The sequence below is a fragment of the Eptesicus fuscus genome, chromosome 16, assembly GCF_027574615.1.
Source record: "Eptesicus fuscus isolate TK198812 chromosome 16, DD_ASM_mEF_20220401, whole genome shotgun sequence".
Lineage (NCBI taxonomy): Eukaryota > Metazoa > Chordata > Mammalia > Chiroptera > Vespertilionidae > Eptesicus > Eptesicus fuscus.
This window is the reverse complement of record NC_072488.1, coordinates 58,180,404-58,197,813: the sequence shown is the minus strand read 5'-3', so window position 1 is coordinate 58,197,813 and position 17,410 is coordinate 58,180,404. Positions and strand designations below refer to the sequence as shown.

The window sequence follows — 17,410 nt, the reverse complement described above, 5'->3', positions numbered from 1 at the left end:
ACTTTTGGGAGTGACTTCCATACAGGTTCTAAAATCCTGCTGTCTCATGCACTTCTGCAGGTTAAGTTACAACTAGCAACTTGTACTTTTTAATCCCTTCACCTTGTACACCTGAAACGAATATATTATTTTATATCCACTGTAATTGAAAACAAAATTTAAAGTTTGTAGTTAGAACTCCACAGGACTGTGCACCGTTCTGGCCTTTCTCAGTTGTTTATTAATCAACTCTACCTTGACAACAAAGTTAAATCCCAGACTGGCTGCCGCGGAGGCTGGGCAAAGTCCTGCCGCCGCGCCACCTCCGGCCTCTGTCCGCGCCTGACCGGCCCGGAGGCGCGCGCCCGGTGGGACGGCGGCGGGTTCGCGCACGGAGGAGCAGGCGGCGCGCGCACGTCGGGTTGGCGGTGTGAACGCGCACAGCCCGCGGGTGGCACGTACAGACACGTACAGACGCGCGGGGACCGCGGGAGCCGCGGGAGCTGCGGGGGGCGGTGGTAGCCTCGCCCCCCGAGCGGGCCTGGCGCGTGGGGCTTTCTCTTTCCGGCGCCCCGGCCGGCTCTTCCCGGGCCAGGCGGCGGCGCGGGACCTGCGGGCGGGCGGGCTTCCCGCTCCGGACGCCGGGACCCGCGCCCTTCGCCCCCAGACCCGGAGGCCGCGCTGAGCGACGTGGAAGGGCCGCGGAAACGCTCCGACTCAACGGAGGGTGAGCTCGGGGCCCGGCCGGGGGCTGGTTCCACAGATGTCCACACCCGACCCCCACACCACCCCGGTGGACAGATCGGGGTGAACCGCCTTTTCTCTGCGAGCTGCATCCCAGTGTTTGGCGGCGTGAGGACCTTCCTCGTTGGCGGGTTTCATGGGAAGAACCTTCCTCGCGTTCATTATAGTGATGAGGCGGCATCCTCCCCAATCCTTCATGCTGGGCTCACCGGAATTGTGGACACTCGGTGATCTGTCATTTACTCCTTTCATCCTTGGCTGAGATTTTGCATTAGTAACTGCGGGCGGAAAGAGGAAGAAAATGTTCCGCTTGGGTGCAGGGAACATGCAGGGATGAGGGGCTGTGTGCAGCCTTTCCTAAGTGCCCAATTTTGGTGGGTGAGCTGAAAGGGAAGGTTGCAAATGCAGTTTCCTTCCAGCCAGACTCCAGGGTGCTCTCCCTCTGCTTTGGACAATCCAGAGGCCTGTCAGAAGTTGAGGTTGAGGCATACATTTCTGCACTTCTGGCTGGGAAGATGAACCAGGTTTTCCAAAGCTGTCGTTTTTGTTTTCCAAGTCTGCCAAAGGCTGAAGGGGCCCACCTTGAATAGAAAACAGCGCGGCCAGGTTCTGGTTAGCTGAGCGGGAGCACTGTCATAAAGGAGTTTTTGTCTGAAAAATCCGAAGTCTGGGGCTTTGAGCCATGAAAGGTTGGGAACTGGTCAGTTTTAACTGCCAGGGTGAGAAATGTCTCAGACATTTCTTAAATTAGGCAGCTGAGTTTAGCTCCTGCTTGCTGATCTCCAACACCTACATTTACCCTTTTCAGTGACTGGGTGAAAGAGGAAAGACACAAAGAGAGAAGTGGTCTTCTCCCCTTTCCCCTTAAAATGAGGGCATAGTCCATCTTGAGTTAAGAGGAAAAGAAAAATCATTCCATCTTTGCTCTTGACCCTGAAGAAAAGAATCTCAAAGAAATACCTGACAGAAAAATTCTCTCCTTACCTGGAGTGAAAACTGAAGTGCTTACAAAACTGAACAAAGAAAGGGAAGAATTAGTACACATCGCAGGCCATCTGCATTTATAGGCAAGTCATTTTTCAGATGCTTGATGTTATACAATAAAAAGGTGGGAGAGAGCCAGAAATGGAAATGAGGGAGAGAGGTGAATGCAGGGCCTTAGAGATTGCAGCAGCCAAGAGAGTCTGTTTTCTCCTGATACTGGTCTGGAAGAATCTGGATTGAGTACAGAAAGCTTAATCTTTTTATATACATAACATGAAACTGCTTTTAATGTCCACATTGAGTTTTTAAGAGTTGAGGGAAGCACAGCCGGACTGCGCCACATGCCTCCCAGGCAGCTTGGGCTGTATTGTGTGTCACATGAATTGTTTATTTTGCCATGTAATTCTGTTAAATATTGTCAAATCTGTAATCTCCCTAATTCCATGAGTGTTACTTATTTCTAGTTATTCATTCATGATATGACATTTGACTAGAATTTGCTAGGGTGTTAAAGCATGGAGAAATGCAAAACCCAGGGACACCTTGCATTGGAAGTTTTGATCATCTTACACAGGAATTCTTTATCCAATATCAAATGTATAAAGCAGGTATGACAGGATTTGATTATTTTTGCTACAAAACATATTTCTTTTTTCATACTACATTGCAGGTCAGTCTTTTAAATAGTTGGCATTGTTGGTACATTTAGAATGCTTGTTCACTTACCAAGAAATCCACGTGCTACCCACCTCCATAAGAAACATGTTGTGCAAAATGTACTTGAATAATCAAAGTGGTTAACCACTTTGTATAAACCAAGTTGTGTTAAGTAAGTTGATCTTGTCACTTTTAATGGTGCTTATTGGTTTTAAAATTTATCCTATACATTGACAGGAGGAAGCAAGAATCTCGGGCAAAGTAAATACTGCTGGGAAATGTGGACCCCAGGCCTCAGAAGGTACGTGAAGGAGGACATGAGCTCACTAGTTAGTTGAGATTTGCATCATTTTGTACTCTTACTACCTCCTTTCTTGCTCATGTGGAGATTTTAAAAACATTAAAACTCTTCAATAGGAGTATGTACATTTATTTTGAAGAAATGTTTTCTTAAATATAATAGGAGCAAGCCTGACCTGGAGATTAGTTGAGTTTAGTACTTGCTAAGAGGAGTGCCTGACATGCAGTGAGCCCCACACAGGTATTTGCTAATGATTTGTTCTTTATTATTGTTCATGAGAATCTGTCTTAACCTCACATCTGTCCTGAGTTAGGACAGATGTGACTAGATGAGCAGTCATTCTGAGATGGTAAATTGTAACGATGGCCAAGTAGACACAGGAAATTTCTGAACTTAGACTGAGAGAAACCCTAGCTATGAATCTAAAAATCAGTTACCATAATAGAACTTTATATATGTTATGACCACATGCAATGTTTTATTAAGTTGTAGTTTAGTAATTTTATTGATTAGGTAATACATTTTAGTTCAAACTCAAAGGTCTGAAAAGGTTGACTTGTTTGTAGAATGTCCCCCATGGCTCTAGCCCTCAGCTGTCTAGTTTCCCTTCTTCCTGTGAGTCCTCCCAGGCTATCAGCTTCTTGTGCATAACTGGATTATTTTTGTACAGTTTACTTTAGTGTCTAGATATGTTTTGGGAGGATGTTTTAAAAACTGAACCCTAGACACATGGTCCTTCCCCTGGGGTTCGTGTGTGATGGGGGTGGGGACCAGGGGCTTCCATCTTAGTAAAGGGCCGTTGACAGGATTCTTCATTGGTGTTCAGTCCACGAGGGACATGGGTCTCCTTGCTGCTCTTGGGATTCTGGGATCCAGCCAAGTTCTTCATCCAGGTGGCTGTATTATTTGTTTCCTCACTCCGCTCTGCCTCTTCTCAGCATCATCCCCTACTAGAAGCCTTCCCTTTGTCCTTTATTCTTCTTTGTTACTATCAGTGGCATCGTGTGCCCTATACGTAGGTGTGAGCCTATACATTAATGGCTGCTTGTTTATGTCTTGTCTTCCTCTGTTAGCACCAAGCACCATGCGAGCAGGGAGTGTGTATTGCCTTACATATTCCCAGGACCTAGAAAAACTCCTGGTCTAGAGTAGGCACTTTGTAAATATCGCTGAATGAATGACATTTGGGAAAAAGCTGTTTTAAACAGTTAGATGGGCTTATTTACCACAGGACTTTTAAGAACCTTTAATAAGCAAATGTGCATGGCAGAAGTAGAGCATGGCAGGTGGGAGTCAAGCTCTTCAGCACAAATTCAGAAAGGCTTTGTGCTTTTGGGTGACAACTCAAACACTGAGGGGAAAAAGCCGTTGGCAGGAATGTGATTGGCAGCTGAGCAAAACGGGTTTACAAGGATCATTTTGAAAATGTAGGGAAGGGAGAATTTACACCCAAAGATGGTAATGCAGGCATACCTTATTTTATTGTGCTTTGCTTTTCGCACTTCACAGATGTTGTGTTTTTTATAATTTGAAGGCAAGACCCTCCACCCACAAAGAGATTATGACTTGCTTTGTTGCAGTACTCACTTTATTGAGGTGGTCTGGAACTGAACCCACAATATCTCCGAGGTGTGCCTGTACTAGTAATTGTTAGTAATTACCAACATGTAAAATGTGTGCTTTCCATTAGTTTACAGAGAGACACACACACAGAGAGTAGGATTTCTTGTATGTTCAGACACGTTCTTGGTTTCCTGCCCCTGCTTTCCCAGTAAGGTCTTAGGTTCCGCCTTAGGGGTTTTAAAGAGCCCAGCTCTGTGACTTGGTTTTAGACCCTGCCACCTTGTCACGTGAAAATCTCAATTAATGACTGGAAATAGGAAAGCTCTGACGTCCTCAGGGTCTGGAGGGCTCTGTTCAGAGCAGCACACCATGACCAAAGGGGACTCAGGTTTGCCACTGTTAGCTGCAAGAGGCACTCTCAGAGTTGTCTTGTCTCCTTGAACAAAGGAGAGTTAATTACACAAAATGTGAGGATTTTTAAAGGCTATTTGTCACCAGGCTGCAAGGAGAGCCTCGGCCCTTGGCAGAGCCATGAGAAGGACTACTGATGTCAGGCCCAGTCTCTCTGCAGACAGAAATAGTGAGCCTTGTGGGTGTCATCCTGGACAGGAGGTAAACTCCATGGAGAACGTGTATTCAAGGAAACAATGCAGACTCTGGCACAGGCTCAGAGGAGCTGGGTGAAGGGAATTTGGAATGCCTTTCTTTTTGTCTAAAAAGTTGGGTCAAATTATGATTGTTCCAAGGTCAGACCAAACCCTAATTCTACACAGTCCGTTACCTATAGATGGGAGGGCTGAAAAACAGTGGTGGAGGTCTTTGATTCTAATTAATTTTAAGCTGTTTTTACAGAGCTCTGACATAATTCAGATCATCAGTAGACTCTAGTTGGCAGATACTCTTTTGCTACCAATTTTCCTTATAATGGAAAGAGGTGTTAGGAAAATATCTGTTATGTTAGAATGACTAGAATCTGCAGGTTAACAAGATTCCCCAGTGGATTCCTTTGGTCATCAAAAGTTGAGAGAGGCTGAGGGCCTGAACCAGCATGTCTCAGTCCTGGCTGCTCATTGGAATCCTGGGCAGAGCTTTTGAAACCTGCCCAGGATCCATCTCCAGAGATTTGTCTTGTCTTGGCTCAGGTGATCTTGGGGCCCAAGGGCACTGCTATATATTTTTAAAGCCCAGGCGATTCTAATATACAGCCAGGGCTGGGAACCACTGCCCTAAACGTAAAGTCAGACACTATTAGGTAACCATCTAGATTCAGAATGCATGCAGTCACAATACAAAAACATGCCATGGCTAGCTGGACATACCATTCTTTAGAAGTTATAAAGACCTAACCTGTTGTATATTGTGGATCTTACTGGTTCATTCTCTGGTTTTAGGCATCTAGAGAATGACATGTGATGTGGAACACTTAGCTGGGCTTGCTTGGGCCTGGTAGAATATTCCTGCTCCATTGTTGGAAATGCCTTGAGACTGGAGGGAGGCCAAGTGGACAGTTGCACTTTACATCTTTGTGCTGCCAGAGAAAAGGTTTCAAAATTTAAGGCGTATCACAAAACTACCCTCCTTCTTCTCATGTATTACTCCTTCCAGTGGCTTTCCATTGCTCACAAGGTAGAAACCAAATTCTGTAACAGCTCTCTAAGGTGCAGCATGATCTGACCATTATCTTCCTAGGTTCATTGATAACCAAGCTCCAGGAACTCCAGCCACATGGCCTTCCTTCAGTTCCTCAGGGCCCCCCAGCTTGCACCCTTCTACTTCTGGACCTAGTTTCATGCTGTTCCCCTGTTCTGGAACTCTACCTCTTCACCTCTGTAGGTAATTGTGTTGTCCCAATCTCTCTATCCAGGTCGTGTCCCCTTGTATTGTCCTATCACAGCACCAGGTCTCTCTGCCTCATGCCACTTCTTGGATAGATTCTTTTTTGCATTTGGGTCTTTCCAGTAGACTGCAGGCTCCATAAGGACATTAACCATGTGTGTGTTTTGTTTTGAGACTCAGTGTAGTATCCCTACACCTGTTCTGTTGGATGGGTGGGTACACCTTATATAACGATATTGGTAAATATAATTATTTTTAGGTTGCGTCCTTTAAGAGTTTATGCAGTCCAGCCAGTGTGCTCAGTGCTTATGAACCAGGAGGTCACGGTTCAATATCTAGTCAGGGCACATGCCTGGGTTGCAGGCTTGATCCTTAGTAGGGGGTGTGCAGGAGGTAGCCAATCAATGATTCTCTCTCATCACTGATATTTCTATCCTTCTCCCCCTCTCCCTTCCGATCTCTAAAATCAATAAAAACATATTTTTTAAAAAGTCACATGGACTAATGAAATTTTTAAACAAGTATATGCAGTTGCCCATCTGGAGTGGCTCAGTTGTTTGAGCATTGTCCTGTGCACTGAAAGGTTGTTGATTCAATTCCAAGTCTGGGCACATGCCTGGGTTTCAGGTTTGATCTCAAGTCAGGGCACTTATGGAAGGCAAGCAGTCAATGTTTCTCACATCAATGTTTTCTCACATCGATGTTTCTGTCTCTCTTTCTCTCTAACAAATCTCAGTTTATCTAAATTTTTAACCAGTTTACCTTGACAGCTTTTGCACTTGCGTCTGTGTACAATTTATGAATTTTCTTGTAATACCAGGAGAAAGATAAAAAAGTAAGTGCTTGATAATTGTGCATCTCCCCGTGCCAGGCTTTTCCTCTGGCTTGTGTCCTTATCACAATGAAAGCATCCTTATGTAGAGCAGTATCTCCCTGCAGGTCCCAAGTAAACCCACCTTCCCCAGTCCGCCCTCCTTTATCTGGGCAGGAAAGACCACCTTCCTAGGCCCCTGCTGCTGTGTCTATCAAAGGAGCAATTTCTCATGTAAGAGTATAATCACCCAGGTTGAGGGGTGGCTCTGGAGAGGGAAGGGATTAGGACTAGGCAGGACCATAGAGAGGTGCCAACCTTATTTGTATACTTGATTTCCTCTTAAACTCAAATAAGTATAACAAAACTATTAGAGCTGAGTGTCTATAAACAGGTATTTGTTAGGTTATCCTTTGTACTTTATGTTTTAAGTATTACATATTTTAAAAACTAAAAACAATGATGACAGAAGTGTATTTACTAAATATTCAGATACATACTGACCTTGTCACTTCATATGAGTTTTTCCCAGAAAGGAAAGTATTTACCGTCCTTTCCCACACCTTACAAAGTGGTAGGTAAACTGCATTTGTTAGAAATGAGACAAAAAAATTAAAGACAGAAATAAAGACAACAGGGTACATGTATATAGTTGGCATTTTCTATATTTTATTGTTTTTATATAAAATGGATATGTGCTTATTGCAAAAATGTTTTTATTTTTATTTTTTTTTAAATATATTTTATTGATTTTTTACAGAGAGGAAGGGAGAGTGATGGAGAGTTAGAAACATCGATGAGAGAGAAACATCCATCAGCTGCCTCCTGCACACTCCCCACTGGGGATGTGCCCGCAACCAAGGTACATGCCCTTGACCGGAATCGAACCTGGGACCCTCCAGTCTGCAGGCCAATGCTCTATCCACTGAGCCAAACCGGTTAGGGCACAAAAATGTTTTTAAAATACAAAATTGTACAAAGCAAATAATGATTGCACTCACCCTCAATAATTTATTCTGTGCATTATATATACAGTATGTGTGTATTTGCATGTGTATATAATCACATTCGCATATAAACAGGTTTTAGCAAATAGGATCATGCATTCAGTTCTGCAATATTTTCTTTTTTTTTTTTTTTTTACTGATATATCTTGACACTTTGGGCCTGTCATTGGCGCACCTTTTGGCATAGAGTTTTATTTATAGTTCAAAAACATTTTTTGGACTTCTGCAGGATTTATTAATCTTCCATTCTGTATGTTCTAAGTTCCATGTCTATTAAAGTGCATGTAAGTTCCATGACTTATAAACTGTAATTTTATTTTCAAGTAATACTGAAGCCCTAGTAGCTTGTTTTCTAGTCTCAGTTAATGGATAGTAGATATATAACTGTTCTCATGTGGAGACTGAAGCAATATTTTGAAGTTGAAAGGGGGCCTCATATTAAAATACTTTAGTTTGGAAAGTCTTAGGTAGAAAGTTGAGCAAGGTGTCTGCTAAAGTGTCATTCAACTCTCCTAAGTTTTCCTAACAGCTCTCATTTTTTTCCAAAAATGTTTTACTATCTTTTTAAATTGAATTTATTGGGGTGACATTGGTTAATAAAATTATATAGGTTTCAGGCATACGATTCTACATTACCTCATCTGTGTATTGTATTCTGTGTGGGCCACTCCAAGTCAAGTCTCCTTCCAGCACCATTTATCCCAACTTTGCCCTCTTCTACTCCCCCTCATCCTCCTTTCATTCTGAGGCTATGAGGTTTTTTGTTTGGTTGGTTGTTTTGCTTAATTCCTTCACTTTTTTTTTTGCTTAATCCCAGGCCACCCTTCCCCCCGCCCAACTTCCATTCCCTGACAGCTGTCAGTCTGTTCTCTATATCTATGAGTCTGTCTCCACTTTGCTTGTTAGTTTATTTTGTTCATTAGATTTCACATAGCAATTAAATCATATGGCACTTGTCTTTCTCTGACTGGCTTATTTCACTTAGCATAATAATATCCAGGTCCTTCCATGCTGTTGCAAGAAATAAGATTTTAATGGCTGAATAGTATTCAGTTGTGTAAATGTACTTCAGCTTTTTAATCTACTCATCTACTGATGGGCACTTGGGCTGCTTCCAAATCTTGGCTATCTATATAATAAAAGCCTTAACGACCATTATGGCAGAACGATCAGAACGACCAGTCGCTATGATGCTCACTGACCACTAGGGGGCAGATGCCCAATGCAGGAGCTGCCCCCTGGTGGTCAGGGCATTCCCACAGGGGGAGCATGCTCAGCCAGAAGCCTGTCTCATGGCTGGCAAGCGCAGCTGCGGTGGCAGGAGCCTCTCCCGCCTCCATAGCAGCGCTAAGGAGCAGCAAGCAGGCAGGCAGTAAGGAGAGAGGGGTCCCGGACTGCGAGAGGGCACAGGCCGAGCTGAATAACATGAATTTCATGCACTGGGCCTCTAGTTGTAAATAATGCTGCAATAAACATATGGGTGCATCTATTCTTTCGAATTAGTGTTTTGGGTTTCTTTGGATATATTCCCAGTAGAGGAATTGCTGGGTCATAAGATAGTTCTATTTTTAATTTTTTGAGATAACTCCATACTCCTTTTGACAGTGGTTGCACCAATCTGCATTCCCACCAACAATGCATTAGAGTTCCCTTTTTTCCCACATCCTTGCCAATACTTGTTTGTTGATTCATTGATAATAGCCATTCTGACATGTGTGAGGTGATATCTCATTGTGGTTTTAATTTGCATTTCTCTAATGATTAGTGACTTTAAGCATCCTTTCATGTGTATTGGCCATCTGTATGTCCTCTTTGGAGAAATGTCTATTCAGGTCCTTTGCTCATTTCTTAATTGGATTATTTGTTATTTTGATGTTGAATTTTATAACTTCCTTATAAATTTTGAATATCAAACCCTTATTAATATGTAATTATGTCTGTGAATGTGTTCTCCCATTCAGTGGGTTGTCTTTTCATTTTGTTGATGGTTTCCTTTGCTGTGCAAAAACTTTTTAGTTTGATGTAGTCCCATTTGTTTATTTTTTCTTTTGTTTCCTTTGCCTGAGGCAATATATCAGAAAAATATTGCTATGAGAAATGTCTAAGATTTTACTGCTTATGTTTTCTTCTAGGATTATTATGGTTTTGGGTCCAACATTTAAATCTCTAATCCATTTTGAGTTTATTCTTGTGTATGTGTAAGGAGGTGGTCTAGTTTTTTTTCTTTTCTTTTGCAAATATCTGTCCAATTTTTCCAACACTTTATTGAATAGTCCATCTCTACCCCATTGTATGTTTTTGCCTCCTTTGTAAATATCGACTCTAAAGGTGTTAGTTTATTTCTGGGTTCTCTGTTCTGTTCAGTAGATTTATATGTCTGTTTTTATGCCCATGTTCTGTTTTGATTACTATGGCCTTATACTATAGTTTGATATCAGATAGCGTGATTCCTTCAACTTTGTTCTTCTTTCTCAAGATTGCTGTGGCTATTCAGGGTCATTTGTGGTTCATATAAAATTTTGGAGTATTTGTTCTAGTTCTGTGAAATATGTTATTGGTATCTTGATAATAATTGCATTGAATCTATAGACTACTTTGGGTAGTGTGGACATTTTAATGGTGTTAATTCTTCCTATCCATGAACATGGTATATGCTTCTACTTATTTGTATCTTCTTCAGTTTCTTTCTTCAGTGTCTTATAATGTTCTGAGAACAGGTCTTTTAAATTGGTTAAATGTATTCCTAGGAATTTTTCTTTTTGAGGCAATTGCAAATGGGTTTATTTTCTTAGTTTCCATTTCTGATAGTTCATTATTGGTGTATACAAATGCAACTGATTTCTGGGTATTTATTTTGTATCCTGCTACTTTACTGAATTCATATGTCAGTTCTAGTAGATTTTTGGTTGAATCTTTAGGGTTCTCTACATACAGTATCATGTTATCAGCAAATAATAACAGTTTTACTTTTTCCTTTCCAATTTGAATGTCTTTTATTTCTTGTCTGATTGCTGTTGCTGGGACTTCCAGTACTATGTTGAATAAGAGTAATGGAAGCCAACATCCCTGTCTTGTTCCAGATCCTAAGGAAACCACTTAGTTTTTGCCCATTGAGTATGATGTTGCTGTGGGTTTGTCATATATGGCCTTTATTACGTTGAGGTGTGTTTCCTCTATTCCCACTCTCCTGAGAGTTTTGATCATAAGTGGATGCTGGATTCTATCCAGTGCTTTCCTGTGTCTGTTGATATGATCATGTGATTTTTATCTTTCTTTTGTTTATATGATGTACCACAGGGGTCCTCAAACTTTTTAAACAGGGGGCCAGTTCACTGTCTCTCAGACCGTTGGAGGGCCAGACTATAGTTTAAAAAAAAAACCTATGAACAAATTCCTATGCACACTGCACATATCTTATTTTGAAGTAAAAAAACAAAACGGCAAAAACATCCGCATGTGGCCCGTGGGCCGTAGTTTGAGGACGCCTGATGTACCATATTTATTGATTTATAGATATTGTACCAACCTTTCATCCCCAGAATAAATCCCACTTGATCATGGTGTATGACCTTCTTAATATATTTCTGAATCTGGTTTGCTAATATTTTGTTGAGGATTTTAGCATCTATGTTTATTAGGGATATTGGCCTAAAATTTTCTTTCTTTATAGTATCTTTATCTAGTTTTGGAGTTAGGATAAACTGGCTTGTAAAATGAGCTTGGGAGTCTTTCCTGTTCTTGACGTTTTTAGAATAGTTTGAGAAAGATAGGTATTAGTTCTTTTTTGAATATTTGGTAAAATTTATCTGTAAAGCCATCCAATCTAGGACTTTTATTTATTGGGAGGTTTTTAAAATCTATTTATTTTTTATTACTGCATCAGTTTCACTAGTTGTAATTTATTTATCCAGATACTCTGATTCTTCCTAGGAATATATCCATTTCTTCCAGATTGTCCAATTTGTTGACGTATAGATGGTCATAGTGTTTTCTTACAATCCTTTGTATTTCTTTGGAGTCATTAGTTAATTCTCCTCTTTCATTTCTGATTTTATTTATTTGGGTCCTTTCTCTTTTTTTCTTGGTGAGTCTGGTTAAAGGTTTGTCAGTCTTGTTGATCTTTTCAGAGAACTAGCTCTTGGTTTTATTGATCTTTTGTATTATTTTTTTAAGACTATTTTGTTTATTTTTGCTCTGATCTTTATTATTTCCTTTCTTCTACTCACTTTGGGTTTTATTGTTTTTTTTCCAGTTCTTTTAAGTATAAGTTAGATTGTTTATTAGAGATTTTTCTTGTTTCTTGAAGTAGGCCTAAAATGCTATGGATTTCATTCTTAGAATTGCTCTTGTTGTGTCTTAATAGATTTGGGGTTGTTGTGTCCTCATTTTTATTTGTTTCAAGGTATATTTTTTGTTGTAATTTGCTAATCCTCACCTGAGGATATTTTGAGAGAGAGAGAGAGAGAGAGAGAGAGAGAGAGAGAGAGAGAGAGAAAGAGAAAGAAGGAGAGAGACAGAGAGAGGTAAGACACATAAATTGTTTGCCTCATGCACATGCCTTGTATAGGGCCGGGGATCAAACCTGCAACTCAGGAAATCAAACCTATGACCTTTGGTCTGCAGGCTGACGCTTTAACCACTGAGCCATGCCAGCCAGGGCTCAAGGTATCTTTTGATTTCTTCTTTGATCTCATTATTAACCCATTCATTGTTTAGTAACATGTTATTTAGCCTCCATGTCTTTGTGTGTTATTCAGTTTTTTTTTTTCCTGTGGTTGATTTCTAGTTTCAAACTATTATGGTCAGAAAATTTCCTTGATATAATTTCAGAATTCTTAAATTTATTGACACTCGTTTTGTCTCTTAACATGTGGTCTATCCTAGCAAATATTCTATGTGCTCTTGGAAAGAATGTATATTCTCCTGCTTGGGGATGAAATGCTCTGAAGATGTCAATTAAATCCATCTGGTCTAGTGTGCCATTTAAGGCCACACTTTCCTTGTTGATTTCCTGTCTGGAAGATCTATCCATTGATGTCAATAGGGTCTAAAAGTCCCTTACTATGATTGTATTACTGTCAGTCTGTCCCTTTACATCCATTAAAATTTGCTTTTAAAATTTAGGTGTTCCTATTTTGGGAGCATACATAATTACAAGGATTATATCCTCTTGTTGGATTGCTCCCTTTATCATTATGTGGTGTCCTTCTTTGTCTCTTACTATAGCCTTTGCTTTAAATATGTTTTTCTTTAAATTGATTTTTGAGAGAGGAAGAGAGATAGAAACATCAATGATGAGAGAGAGTCATTGCTTGGCTGCCTCCTGCATGCCCCCTACCTAGAGATCGAGCCCACAACCTGGCATGTGCCCGGACCGGGATTTGAACCATGACCTAGTTCATGGGTCAATGCTCAACCACTGAGCCATGCCGACTGGGCGGGTGATACAACTCTAGAGGAGGCACCTTGGCAGATTCTGTCTCACAGTGGTCTCTCAGCACACTGGAAAGTATGCAGGTGGCTGTTTTATCCTTATAGATAGGAAAATGGGGCCCAGAGAGCTAATCATTGACTAACCCCCAGCCACCCAGCTCAGGGAAGAAGAGAGTAGACCAAATCCTGCCCCTGCCCCTGCCCCAGGCCTGGGTGAAAGAAGCAAGGTGCTCCTGACTTTAAATGAAAACCCAAGACTTGGGAAGGCAGGCATGACTTCAGGACCATGCAAGTCTCACGTCACGACTTGCCAGATGGAGAATGTGACCCCTAAGCCACTGGGCTTCCCGGAGAGCAGATGAGTTCTTCATTTTCATGATCTCCCTGCTTTCATCTACAGGTGAGCTTGTTGGGTGGACTCCAGTTAGATCCCTTCAAAAATCTAGTTCCCATTGGAAAGTTAAACCATGAAAACCTCCTGGGGGTGGGCCTGATGCTGGGTTGGTGCTAGGGCCTGAGACCCAGGAGGTACTCAGTGTCTCGGAGCAAGAAGCTGAGAGTGGGCAGTGTAGAGGTCTTTGTGTTCCCTGCTGTGCAGTGGAAGTGTGTGTGCATATGTGAAGGGTTCCCTCGTCTGGGTTCACTGGCTACAGCACTTAGCAAAGCGTGGATTGTAAGCTCCAGGCCATTCAGCTTCACCCTCTTCCTCCGCCTCTAAATCATCCTGAGAACAAGTGCCTCTCTGCTTAGGTTGCATGCCACCTGCTGAATTCCTATCTCCTTTCTTTGTACTCATTCCCCAATCCACACTATCCTCTTTGCCTCTGTCAGAAAGGGCTACAGCTGGTGTTTCTCAGTGGGGCATCCACCGATGGGGATGGACTTTACTGAGTGTCACTGTCTTGGAAGGACAAGTTTAGTGGACTCAGGAGTGCGGTATCCTGCACCTCTGGGCACAGTCTATGCCTCACTTGTCTTTAGAAGGAAGGGCTAGTAGCTTGAGTCGCCTGGGTTGAGTCTGGCCTTTCTTTTCCTTTCTTCTTAGGGCAGAGCACCCTTTCACAATGGTTTCTAACCCCCACCCTTAGAAGGGTATACTGATTAAATCAGAAAGTCACAGGGTGCTGAGGTGTGTGTCGGCCAGTTCACGTTTGTAGGGGGTCTGCTCCAAGCCAGGTAGGTACACTTAATCCCATGACCACCCTGGAAGGAAGGCCTGGTCTCAGAGATGGAAAACCAAGCCAGAGAGGCTAAGTCACTTGATAAGTCGCAGAGCCAGTGAGTGGTGGACCCAGCCAGGTCTCTCTGGCTTGTGCAGTGCTGTCTCAAAAGATGACGACAGAGGAGAAAGGGGACTTGGCTTGGAAAGGCCAGCTGGCTTTAAGCAGGTGGAGAGGGAGTGGCGTTCCCTTTGTTGGGTAGTGTTGCCCAATAAAATACAGGACACCTGGTTTAAATTTGAAATTCAGAGACAGCAAAGAGCTTATTTTGGTGTAAGTATATCCCATGCACTATTTGAGACACATTGATACTAAAAAGTTTATTTGTTGTTCCTCTGAAATTCAGACTTAACTGGGTGTCATGTGTTTTTGCTTGATCTGTTTAATTTGGTCCCCTGCTTGGGACCTCAGGAAGCACACTGGGCCTAATGTATGGGCAGCTGAGGATGACAGAAGGTGATGCACAAGCCACCTGAGAAAGGCTGCACATTAGGTGGTGAATTCCCCGCTGCAGGGCGTGTTCAGGTGTAGGCTGGGTAGCCACATGGTGGGGGACATTTGGGTTTCAGATGCCTGGTTCCAGTGAGAGTCTATGACATAAACATTTTTGAGACAAGGAGGAGAGATGGTCCTCTGGGTCCACCCCGAGCTCTGTCCCATCTAGTGTTTAGAAGCTCTCTGATGCTGTTTGCCATCAACACATGCTGAGAGGACCAGTTCTCCCCACTGGCAAGTGATGGATGACCTCAGCCATCTGGCAGAAACCAGCCCAGCCAGCAGGGCCCCTTTAAAGGATTTGGTTTGGCTTGAAGAAGCACTTTGTTAAAGGTGAAATGAAACATGCATTTTTGTCTCTCTTGCTGAGAACTGAATTGACTTCCTGGTTCTTTATCTGTCTCCTGCAGCAGAGTGGGACTTGTGTGACCTGCATCCCTCCTGGGCAACGAAAGCATGAAAAACACCCACCCCCCAGTTTCTGCACTGGCCCTTACAGGCAAGTGAATGGCGACAGAGAAGTTTTGATGTTCATTTCTCCTGTGTACAGATTCTGTGTACAGATTCTGTAGGTGTGGCTACCTCTCGTCAGCAAGTCAGGGTTCTAAGCAGCTTGCTTGAGATTGCCCAGTATGGCTTCTGCCCTCTTCGAAGGTCTAGTCCTTGGCAGGACTCCTCTTGCCCACCTGCTTCCAGGCCCTGGTGGGCGCTGGGTAAGAGAAACATTTTGATGCATGAAGTGCTAGGTACCTGCAAAGAGGTGCAGTGGTGGTCATCTTGAACCCCAGATCGACTCTTCAGAGGCAGAGTGAGGTAAGACACAGGGAAGATGTTGGGGATGTGGGAGCAGTTTTAGGTTGGCCTGACAAGGTCTGCCTCACGGAAGATGATTGTGACCGTGGGTGTGCTCAGCATCCTTATTCTGCATGACACTACGCACAGCCTCCTGCAGATGGCGATCCTCAGCAAAGGAGATTAGAAACATGTTGATGTTAGTCTGATCCAGAAAGCAATCAAGAGGCAAATCTGCAAAAGTAAAATTTTATCACAAGTTCCAAAGCAGAGAGAAGTGGCTCCTTTCCATCTAGGTGTTTTACCTTTAACTTAATTATCGAATCAAAAAGTTATTAATTAAAAATAAAATGTTAAGTTAAAGACTGAGTCAAAATATTGATGGTATCAATAAAAGGTTTTTAAAAAATATCTGTACTGTTGCTATTAACTGGAACCCCTATTGTTTTTCTGATCACCTGTTAAATTGATGTATTTGTAAGCAGCAGGAGCACTCCGCTTGTTTTCCAGGAAGAATCACTGAATGGCTGACGTTTGACAACATGCACCACCAGTGGCTTCTGTTGGCTGCATGCTTTTGGGTGATTTTCATGTTCATGGTGGCCAGCAAATTCATCACCTTGACCTTTAAAGACCCTGACGGTAGGTATGCTGCCTTGTGGAATGAATTTTGGCTAATCCAGACATTGCTGTGATATTGTTTCTGAGTACATGCACAAATGACCTCTGTCACAGAATCCAAGGACTTTCGTTCTAGAAGATACCGGGGAGGTCATGGCATCCACATCCTTAACCATATAGAGGTGCGGGGTGAAAAGGCAGGGGACGTTCTCACCAGCTCCGCCTTTTGGGTTGGACAGAACATGCTTTCTTGGTGGGTTCCTTGGCGCCTCCTCCATGGCATCCCACAGGCTCAGAATCTGGGAATGTGTTCTGCTTAGTGTCATTGTGAGACAAGACTGTGGTTGATCAGCATGCCTGAGTGCCAGGTGGTGCTGTGCACGGGTGGCCACATGTTTGAAGGTCACCTCAGGGCATCAGAAAGAAGGGTTCCTATTTTGGAAGCATACATAATTAAATATGTGCATGTCAGGTTGTGTTTGAGGGTTTTTAACTCCCTTGACATGATGTGGACGGTCAGGTGAGAACACAGAGAGCACCAAGCCCAGCTTCAGCAGAGCTGCTTCTAGGTCTTGCTCTCGTCCTTCGCTTACCTGGGTCTTAGCCTCTAAGACTCACCTGAGCAGGGCGAGGCTCTCTGAGTGACCGGTGAAGTGCTGGGCATGCACAAGGAGGTGCAGTGGTGGTCATCTTGAACCCCAAAGTGACTCCTTTCAGCGGCAGAGTGAGGCGAAACACAGGGGAGATGTCAGAGGCTTAGGAGCAGTTTTAGGTTGGCCTGACGAGGTCTGCCCAATGGAAGATGTTTGTGACCGTGGGTGTGCTCATCCTTATTTTGCACGACTCTTTGTACATCCTGCAGATGGTGGCCCTTAGCAAAGGAGATTAGAAAAATATCACATGAGCACTTTCCCGATTTTCTCCTGCAGGCCCTGCTATGCCTAGAGCTCCTGGGTGTGTCCCTGCA

At 42.9% G+C, this 17,410-nt stretch overlaps 1 protein-coding gene across 5 annotated transcripts in view; it reads left to right on the top strand.

Annotated features, from left to right (window-relative positions):
• The first annotated feature begins 422 nt into the window (after positions 1-422).
• Positions 423-17,410, top strand: part of CHST10 (carbohydrate sulfotransferase 10) — a 35,258-nt gene continuing 18,270 nt past the window's right edge. For 2 of the 5 annotated variants that reach the window (XM_054728066.1, XM_054728063.1), the window contains exons 1-4: positions 423-706; positions 2,602-2,665; positions 15,441-15,529; positions 16,333-16,464. In XM_054728066.1, coding sequence (XP_054584041.1) covers positions 15,487-15,529; positions 16,333-16,464 — 175 coding nt within the window. In that variant the 5' untranslated portion in view covers positions 423-706; positions 2,602-2,665; positions 15,441-15,486. The other 3 variants (XM_054728064.1, XM_028137709.2, XM_054728065.1) reach the window with 3 other exon arrangements.